At 38.1% G+C, this 11,140-nt stretch overlaps 1 protein-coding gene across 1 annotated transcript in view; it reads left to right on the top strand.

Annotated features, from left to right (window-relative positions):
* The window catches only part of LOC143040222 (pantetheine hydrolase VNN2-like), a 32,739-nt gene extending 24,462 nt beyond the window's left edge, over positions 1 to 8,277 (top strand). The window contains exons 4-6 of the mRNA XM_076210918.1: positions 635 to 740; positions 1,176 to 1,287; positions 6,791 to 8,277. Of these exons, the coding sequence (XP_076067033.1) occupies positions 635 to 740; positions 1,176 to 1,287; positions 6,791 to 7,590 (1,018 nt within the window). The 3' untranslated portion in view covers positions 7,591 to 8,277. The remainder of the gene's footprint in view (positions 1 to 634; positions 741 to 1,175; positions 1,288 to 6,790) is intronic.
* The last annotated feature ends 2,863 nt before the right edge of the window (positions 8,278 to 11,140 follow it).

Raw genomic sequence — 11,140 nt, 5'->3', positions numbered from 1 at the left:
GAGGGCACACCCTCCTCCTGGCGCCGCCTGCGTTTGAGGGGTGCCTCCCCCTCCCTGATATCAGAGCATCGCGAAGACAACAAACCCTGTGTGTTATCATTATTTTGGGATGTTGGGTGTTGCGGGGCTAGTACCCGTTCGGGCCTTGACTTTGCAGGTGGTCCGGAACATTTCATATACACAGTCAGTTGCCAACACGATGCCATTGTTATTAGCGGCGGCACCCTGATCTCAGGGGAGTAGGGAGGGTACACTTCAGCCGCAGGCGGCGCCATGGTATACCATGAACTATTCCGGGCCACCTGCAGGGAGGCCCAAGCAGGCTAGCCACGCAAAACAAAATAAATAAATAGATAAATAAATCATACTTGGTTCTACAAAGAAATCGATTTATGTAAATGTCACCCTCGTTTTCTGTGTACAAAGGTCACTAACCTTCGTGTTCTGTATATAGATGTTGCTTAGTTTGTTGTAGAATTGCTAATAATGTCATGATATTAAGTTTTATCGCCTTTGTGAAACAATACCCTCACAGTCCGTCGTCATTCAAACAACAACGATAACCATTAGAAGAAGGATGCAAAATATTTGGGTGCAGCGTGGTACCAAGTGGTATGATTCATTTTCTTTTCAGGTATCGCAAGAAAAACCTCTTTCTGGAGTTCCTCTTCACGCCTGGAACAGAGGACGACTCTACCGCCATCTTCACGACCGATTTCGGAGTCACGTTTACTCTTCAGGTATGGAGAAATAACTCGAAATTTCAAATATAATTATGGATGAACCTTACGATATTCTTCTAAGGTTATGAGATTGTTTTAATACACTCTTATATGGTTAAGAATTATAATCTGTTGTGAGAATGGAGGGAATAGATTTTTTGTTTCTTGGATGGGACAATGTATTCAATAGTAGGCCTATGTTGAAATCGCATCGAGTTTGGTAACACAGAACTCGTAATCTCTGCAAACAATATTCGCATGTACAGACAGTTTTCTTGATTGAGAATACCAAAACAACAAAAAGTGTTTCTGATATCCAGAACATTCTAGATTTCAAATATTTTTGCCCAGTGTATTGGAGATTTCTTAATTTTAGATATCTCCATTAAAAGAATTGTATGGAATACTCTCTTTTCATTATATTAACGCATTTCTTACAATTGTGTTCCTCAGATTTGTTTCGACATCGTCTTTGCCCATCCCGGATTGCACAACGTAGAAAAGTTTGGCATCAGAGATGTGGCGATGTCTACCTCTTGGTTTGACGAGATGCCCTTCCTTATAGGTGAGGAACAACACAGGTTCACCCACGAGAACCTACAGATTCTTTTGTTATCTTGGGCTGAATAAAATCGCTTGGCGTTAGCCATATCAAATTTTCTAGAATAAAGAAATTATTAGAGGACTATTCGCGATAGTTTTACAGTATTTTACAAAAGAACAGAGGCGTGTTCCCTAAAGTAAATAAAATCGCCTGGCTTAGCCAGAATAAGATTTCATTAAGCATGAGCAATTAATAATAAGGTTGTGAGAATGGCAACACCTCTCACACAAGTGCAAGCAATAACCTCCTCGGGACGTTTATACTTAGACTAAAATGCTATTTGACCGAAGGAGAAAGTCGGTTGTAAATTTAAGTTCCAACCTTACAGTATAGTGACGTCGAGTGGGAGATGCATCAGGCCATACAAACAGGCAGGATTATATATGTGTATGTAGTAGTTTTAGTTCGGAACAACGGCAGGACAAATGAAAATCAACACAAAATATCTAATATCTTTCTTTTGGTAATTAGCCACAAGGTGCGACACTAGAAGTGTCACATGAGAAATAGAGGTGAAGCTCGGACTAAGGCCACAGCTTAGTGGAGCTTATGGTTGTAGCTGGACGTGGAGCCTAACGTCAGCGAGGCGGTAGCAGATGCTGACGGCGAGGCTCGATGGGATGGCTAGAAGATTGGATGAGGAGATGTTGTTGTGTGTGCGGGTCGATACTGTTCTGCCCATCTCGGCGAAACGCCGACCTTTTAAGGGAGGCTGGCGGGAACGTGAGGAGCTTTCCAAGTTCCTGATTGGCTGACTGCTGGCTGGCAGGGACACCCTTGCGAACTACGCTTGCCAACTACAGGAACTTGGAAAGGCTAGTTCCGAAGATTTCTTTGGTCAGTGTGTGACGGGTCGTAGGATGCATTACGTCACTACATGTATATATATATATATATATATATATATATATATATACTGTGTATAAAAATATATATATATATATATATATATATATATATACTGTGTATATACATATATATATATATATATATATATATTAGACTGGCCCAAAAAACTAAATTTTTGAACAACTTTTGTCACCCCCAGATATTATGAGGCTTGTTGAAAAAATAATCTTTGCTAATTTGCAGCAAAATATAACTGTATTTAATAGTGCCACAACTAACATTTATTTTTACACATATGTTAGCGTAAGAGAAGTATAAATATAAATATATGGGGGCAATTCTAAACTTTTGGGAATATCAAAACTAATGTCAGGTACAGGTGATCAAATAGCAGCAGCAGTTGTGGAATGTCTTGAAGACTGGAATATTAAAGACAGCGTTAAGGCCATGTGTTTCGACACTACTGCTAGTAACAGTGGTCGTAAGAAAGGTGTATGTGTGGCAATAGAAACAAAACTAAACAGAAGTCTTCTTTGTTTTGCTTGCAGGCATCATATTAACGAAATAATAGTGTCTGATATATTTCAGAAGTGTTTTTTGGTGCTTCATCTGGACCAGAAATTCCATTATTCAAACGTTTCCGAAATTCATGGAAGAGTATCAACTTCATCATATGAAGCACATAGTGCAAGTCTTCCCTCGAAAAAAGCTGTGCTCATTTTTTGACAGGAACAGTTGAAATGTCATCATCCTAGTGCAGATTACAAAGAACTTTTACAACTATCAGTGGAATATTTAGGAGGTGACACAACAGGCATCAGCTTCAAGCAGCCTGGAGCAGTGCATCGAGCACGTTGGATGGCAAAGGTGATCTATTCAATTAAAATTGTGCTCTTCAAGCTACAATTTAAAATGACAAAGAAGGAGCAGTCATCAGTGGAGCGATTTGCAGAATTTGCCGTGCAGTACTACGTTCCTAACTGGTTTACTTCTTCAACTGCATCTACTGCACCTCGCAAGGTTTTAGAGTACTTGCAAAGTCTTCAAATATGTGAAGATAAGGAAATTGCTTCTGTGGCTAGCAGAGCTCTTGGTCGTCACCTATGGTGTTCTAAGTTAAGAATTGGTGTCCCTTGCTTTCATGGATGAAGGTATCTCTCTAGCCTTGAAGAGAAAGATGGCGTCGGCATTGCAGAAGCCTGGCTCATAGCATCCAGAAAAACGGTACACACTGGGAGAAAAAGTGAGCATCTCAGAATTTTTTTTAGCTAACTTCGTGACTGAATTCAGTAGACTTTTCTTTACAAAGTTGTCCTTAGATTCCTCTTTCGTAGAAGTAGACCCGTCTGAATGGAATGAACGAAGTGATTCTCAAGCTGCAAAAGAATATACAAATACTATGAATATCACCAGTGACAATGCAGAGAGAGCTATAGCCTTGATTGAGAGCTTCAATGATCATCTTACCAAAAATGAAGATCATCTTCAGTACATTCTACAGGTTGTTGAAGATCACAGAGATGAATTTCCAAATACAACAAAACATGCATTGAAGAAAAGCATGAATAAATAATGATAAAAAACAACTCAGTTCATTGCAAAACACTGTGGAATAGGCCTCCTGGGGATACCACATAAAAAAAAGCCTTTTTCAGTTACCTCAAGGGTAGTGTGGAAAAATTGAGAAACCTTAAACTTTGTAGGTTTTGTGGCACTACTAAAAACTCGTTCGACAGACCTCAAATTTGGCAACAATTGTTTTTATAGCTAGCCTCACAATTTGCATGGGTGAGACCAATGAAATTAATAATATGAAAAACCACCCCTATACAACTGGGCCAGTCTAATATATATATATATACTGTATATATATATATATATACATATATATGTACATAAATATATATACTATATATATACACTGTATATATATATATATATATATATCTAAACATATATATATACTATATATATACACTGTATATATATATATATATATATATATATATATATACTGTACATATATATATATATATATATATATATATATACAGACGCTCCTCAGCTTACGTTTTAGTTACGTTCCGAACGGCCGAACGTAAGTTGAAAATGAACGTAAGTTGTTACTGTACTATACATTCGTAAATTCTATTACCGTATCTTATAAAACACACCTAAATCATTAATTATACACATAACATTGTAAAATAATAACATTAATTTCAAATAAATTAAATTCAAGCAACATAAATTGAGATGGTGGAGGAGGAGAATGGGGCGAGGCACGTTCAGTCTGTCGATTGTGATATGTAAACAATGGACGCAGCGTCATGCGTAAGTATCGTTTGAACTACGGAGAGCGCACTAAACTAAAAAATTCACTCAATTTTTTTTTTTTTTTTTTTTTTTTACAATTATTTTTTTTACAGTCAGTTCAAACGTAAAATCGAAAAAACGTAAAACGAATGAACGTAAGTAGAGGAGCGTCTGTATATATATATATATATATATATATATATATATATATATATATATATACATATATAATACTAATGACCCGCTTTCGGAGAAGAATAGGTGATCCTCTTCACACACACACACACACACACACACACACACACACAGACACACAAACACACACACACACACACACAAAGAAATGAGCAATATAGAAAAGGAAGAATGATGTATGAAAAAACAAACTTTGATAAAATAAGAGAATTCTTTCAACAAGAAAACTGGGAAGAAATATACAAAGAAGAAACAACAGTGGAAGAGAAATGGAATATTTTGACAAAAATTTACAAAAAAGGAGTGGAAAAGTATGTCCCAAGACTAAAACAAGAAAAAGAATATGTAAAATGCTGGTACAACAAAAGTTGTAGGGAGCTAAAAGACAAAAGAGACAAAGCCTGGACCAGATGGAAAAAAGACAGAAGACCTGAAAAATGGAAAATATATACCGGTTATAGAAATGAATATGTACAAACGTGCAGAGAGGAAAAGAGAAAATATGAAAAAGATGAAAAAGATGTCATAGAAAAGTGTAAAGATCAACCAAAACTATTCTACAGATTTGTAAACAATAAACTGAAAAACAAACAAGACTTGGAGAAATTAAGACAAGGAGGAGTTGAATACACAGAGGAAATTGAAATGGCGGAAATTATGAACAAACATTTTAAATCAGTGTTTACAAGGGAGAACATACAACCTGAAGAGATTGAATGGAAAGAGAAAGTCCCCCCTATGGAAGAAATAGAAGTAACAAAGAATGAAATATTGACACACTTGAGTAATCTTGATGTCAGAAAATCGCATGGACCAGATGATATAGCAAACTGGATTCTGAAAGAATGCAAGAATGAACTTGCAGACAAAATACATAGCATACTAAACAGTTCCTTGAAAGAAGGAAAAGTTCCAGAAGATTGGAAAAAAGCAAATATAGTACCTGTATATAAAGGAGGAAATAAAGAAGAACCTACCAACTATAGACCAGTCTCTCTAACAAGTACAATAGCAAAAATTTGTGAAAGAATTATCAAAAGTAGATGGGTAAAATATTCGGAAAAAAACAAAGTGTTAAATCCAAGGCAATTTGTATTCAGACAAGGACGATCATGCGTCACCAATTTAATATGTTTCTATTCAAGGCTAATAGATATAATACAAGAAAGAGATGGATGGGCGTACTGTGCATTTCTAGACCTAAAGAAAGCTTTTGACAAAGTACCACATAAGAAGTTGCTTAAGAAATTAGAAACTGAAGGAGGAATACAGGGAAAACTACTAAATTGGATGGAAGACTTTTTGCAAGAAAGAAAATTGTGAGTAGTGATAAGAAACCAGCACTCAAAATGTGTGTGTGTGTGTGTGTGTGTGTGTGTGTGTGTGTGTGTGTGTGTGTGTGTGTGTGTGTGTGTGTGTGTGTGTGTGTGTGTGTGTGTGTGTGTGTGTGTGTGTGTGTGTGTGTGTGTGTGTGTGTGTGTGTGTGTGTGTGTGTGTGTGTGTGTGTGTGTGTGTGTGTGTGTGTGTGTGTGTGTGTGTGTAGCATAATCAGTAATCAATCATCCTGGAGAGGGAAGGAGACACGTGGCAAAGTGTGGCCACCCATATATTTGTTTGAGGCACGACTTCACGTAACCGTGGCAACGTCGTCCATGGCCGACAGCACTTGGTTCTACAAACAAAGAGGCTTTATCGCCTCTCTCAAGCTATCGGATATCTGTAGACCCCCCATCCTCGCCCCGCCCCCGTGTTCTGGCCAGAATCAATGTGATTGCTTTGAGAAGTGGTTACATGGTGCGTGCTCCGGGCAGGACGCTGCTCTCTCTCTGTCTCTCTCTCTCTCACTCTCTCTCTCTCTCTCTCTCTCTCTCTCTCTCTCTCTCTCTCTCTCTCTCTCTCTCTCTCTCTCTCTCTCTCTCTCTCTCTCTCTCTCGGGAATGGGTCTCAATCGATTAAGAACCCTATCAGAACGGTGTCCGTCTCCTAACCCTTCCAAAAGAAAGATAAATATGATACTCGTACAAGCACTGCGACTGTTAATATTCCAATTTCTTCCAAAGTAATTGTTGTTCTATATGTAACTTTTGTAAAAATTTCTTTTCAGCTGACACTGTCCAAAACGGCTGGAGCCGTGGTCTTGGCATCAACCTCTTGGTTGCCGGTTTCCACAAACCTTCCAAATCTAAGTTAGGTTCTGGCATCTTCAAATACTTCGACTCCCTCGACGCCGAGTACGTCTACGACCCGAAATCCGGCAACAAGTTGATCGTCTCAGAAATCACAACTTTGCCCTCTGGAAGCCTCGTAGGAGATCCTAAGTTTTCTTTACCTTTGTCACAGCCCGTGTTACCTGTGCAGCCTCCCGACCTCAGACAGATAGACTCCAAAGAATTCCACTTGATCTACCACGAGGATATGTCCACGTACAACAACACGTTCCTTACCAGGGGCCAGCCCGGGCAGTGGCTCACCGAAACGCGATGTCATAAGGACGGGCTTTGCTGCCACTTAACATATCAACATTCTGGCAGTGACACGTACTTATTCACGGCCTATAGTGGAGTGGTGCTCAAAGGTTTTGGTGTCTATAAGGTGTACGCTCAGATATGCGGAGTTGTCTACTGCCATGAAGAAAGACTTCAGACTTGTGGAAAACCTGGACTGATTCCTTCAATTCCCCACGAGGAGTTTGGGCCTTTTAGCATACAAGGTACTTTCAGCGTGAAGTATGTCTATCCCACAGTCATCCATCGAGATCTGAGTATACCTGCGGGGAGTAAGTTTGCTTTTGACAAGAAACATGACGATGGTAGTTGGAATGTAAGCATTTCGACGCATAATGCCATCCCGTCCTTCATGACAGGAGGTATGTATGGACGTTGGTACGATCGTGATCCGATGTAAACAGAAAGACCAACCAAGGGATCGTTCATACATGAAACAATCACAAAGAATCACAAGTATTAGTAAAGCACTACTCCTGTTCTTCTTGACAGCCAGGAAAGACTAACCTCTTTCGGTGACTCATGCCATTAGGTACGTCATCTGTTAGAGACACACTTGTGAATGTTCCCTCGGTGTTTGCCATGTGTTACAAACGTTGACCAAAAGTGAGCAAGCAAGTAAAGTGCGGTTAGTGCATTTCTTATCATTGGAAAGTATCGGAGTCAACTCAGCAACTTGTGTAGTCAGGTTTGCCATATGCTGGGAACATACCTGTGGATGGCCCCTCATTGCTTGTCACATCTTCCCGACATGTGACAAATCTGAAGCCACAGGAACAGTGCTACCACAACGAGTTTGTCTCATGTTGATGAAACTTTTGTGGACGCCACCCTTGGCGGTTTGCACATGCTAACACGTGTGAAACCCAGGTACTTTTCTCACCAGTCAGAAGTTGGATTATATCCGAAGACTCATTTTGTCTGGTTTGTTTCATGTTGGTGACAGGTTGCGCAGTGTGGACGCATCCCAAGATCTTTACACCAGACACTTTTTTATCTGTTGTTTTTGGCGATTATGCGTGTGTCTTACTGTACTACTGTAAGTTTTGCATGTAAATGTGTTTATATATTAAAATGGTTGCTCTCACTAGTTTTCCTATTTATTTCCTGACATGATGGGTGAGGTGGTTAGTTAGAGTGATTCTGTCTCTGGTTTCCGCAAAGATGGTTGACCTTATAACCATTAAAATATTGATCTATGACCAAAGCACAGAAAATAAATGGACAAAAATTACCCAAATACAAGAAACAAATGATAAGAAAAACACTTCAGAGATTACTGGCATACTGGAAACCTTACCGCATTTTATTACAAACACAAAATGGAAAAGGAAGTCCAAAAGATACCTTTTATATCAAGCTTCTGAAATGAAGCTTGTCATTAATGGTGATTTCACAGTTTCAAAATAGCAAGTTGTTGAGAACAATAAATATGTTAGATCAGTTATAGCACTTGGCTGAAAGTGATTTAAAGGATCTCTATAGTAAACTGTCTTCCAACAATCAAAGACCCACTTTTTTTTTTCTTTATAAAGTATTTTTAACAAGTACTGAACAGTATTATATTATATCTAAACAATGCAAGGACAACCTGTAATATATGGCTTACATTTACGGTATAACTGACTTATAAGTGAACTTACAACAAAACACAGTGTGAAAGTTAATGCTGGCAAATTAGAATAAAGAGTGAATGGAAAAACAATAACAAAACAATTGGCATCGAATCTTAATATATTGAGAAGCACACGTTCCATGAAGTTGATTTAAAACATATAGATTTAATGCATTTTCTCCTGATGGATTAAAGAATATGAACAAAAGGACAATTTGTCCTTTTGTTCATATTGTTTAATTCTTTGTCATTTGTCCTGGACAAATGACGAAGAATTACAATTTTGTTTCTTGTTTTAGAGCTGCAAATACTTCCATAGTACTTTCTATACCCATGATTATTGCAAGAAAATTTTTCACTAAAAATCAATGCGTAATCTCATTTATGTCAAGCATGACTGTAAAGGTATCTTTGGGAGCTTAAGTTGACTATTTTTCTATTTTATTATTAGTTATAGGAATCGTAAAATATAAGGCCCGGGATTTATTTATTTGTCTATTTATTTATTCATTTATCTATCTATTTATCTATTAGGTCAACGTGACTAAATAGCAAGTAGGCATGTTGGACAGAACATCTCTCACTCTACCCCTCCATTACGTCATGAGGACGCATTCCCATGTAAGAATCGATTAGGGACCTTAAATTTAGGAGGAGAAAAATTACCACCCTCCAGTTCAGGATTCCATTAGAGGAATATTTTCAATTTTTTAACACATCATAGAACGAGGTAGCGGAACCTTGACATTACGAAGTGTTAGACGGGACTTACGTCAAGGGATACGAACATAATCGCGGGCGCCCGACGGGTATCACGCAAGGGGGTAGTCATTCAATAGTAAACCCCCATCATTACAGGTATGTTCAAATGCTTCAATAAAATATCATTGGAATTTATGGCAATTTTGAGATAGTAGTTAATAACCTTTATATGTATTAGGATTCAACAGTAGATCCCCATCATTACAGGTGGGATAGTGGAGTTAAAGAGACACATTATTACACTAGAAGCGAGATGCATAGTGAACTAAAGAATCCTGTGTATTCGGTTGTAAGAACCTATATAAATAATCATCATAAAAGAAAGGGATTGTGGCCAAGAGTGTCCTCTCCAATGATGAAATTATGTGGTTAGATTATTAGGAGGATTAGGATAGATTATTAGGTAAAGTGATATGTACAAAGGTGGTCGGAGGGTTATAGACGTAATACCCATATGTTCTACTCGTGCCATTGAGGGTGTTAAATCATTACCCCTACGTTACCATTATATTGTGTGAACTGTTCATAACTAATCATCTAGGGTAAAGATTTTGGTTAATTTTGAACTGTTTAAATCAGCATATAATTAGATAGGAAAATCAAGGGAAAAAGAGACGAATATTCTTGTACGGTGGGGAAGCGTCATAAACCTATGAGTGTAAGTTAGTATTAGTCGTATCATGTTTATATTGCATTGAGTACAGATTAAGGAGGGAGTAATTGTTATGAGTGTGGATAAGAATCAAAATAATGTCGTCTCATAGATCAGTAAACAATTTGAATTTGATGTAAACTTACAATTACCTTTAATTCCCTACCTTGATCTCGCAAATATAACTTAACACAAAACGGCTTAAAAGGGTGAGAATGGAATAAAATCGTGTGTTGGTCACGAGCTACCACGTGTTCTAATATATACGAATACACACACACGTGTATATATATATATATATATATATATATATATTTATATATATTTTTATATATATATATATATACATACATATATATGAATAGAATCGCCAATGACGACGATGTCAATCAAATAATTCCGACAGTTGTCCCCGGACTCGAACCCAGGACCTGCGAGGAGGTGGATCTTTGCTCTACCGACTATGCTACCGAGACAATAAGATCCTTACAACCTCGGGGTTAATCTAACTCCAGCAGGATTTGAATCGACTGCTAACTGCCGTCCTAATCTCAATTTTACGAAGAACCAAGCCCGCTTGTAGCTAGTGGTTAAGCTGGTACGTATCCTTAATAGACTTTCGTCGTTGTAATACCTGAATAGAATCGCAAATGACGACGATGTCAATCAAATAATTCCGACAGTTGTCGCCGGACTCGAACCCAGGACCTGCGAAGTGGCAGATCTTTGCTCTACCGACTATGCTACCGAGACGGGTAAAATTCGTCAACCTCGAGGTTAATCTAATTCCAGCAGGATTTGAATCGACTCCTAATCTCAATTTTACGAAGAACCAAGCCCACTTGTAGCTAGTGGCTAAACTGGTACGTATCCTTAATATACTTTCGTCGTTGTAATACCTGAATAGAATCACTAATGACG

Source organism: Oratosquilla oratoria, chromosome 28 (genome assembly GCF_046742065.1).
Source record: "Oratosquilla oratoria isolate Oo_2021 chromosome 28, ASM4674206v1, whole genome shotgun sequence".
Classification (NCBI taxonomy): domain Eukaryota; kingdom Metazoa; phylum Arthropoda; class Malacostraca; order Stomatopoda; family Squillidae; genus Oratosquilla; species Oratosquilla oratoria.
This window is presented reverse-complemented; position numbering and strand designations above follow the sequence as displayed.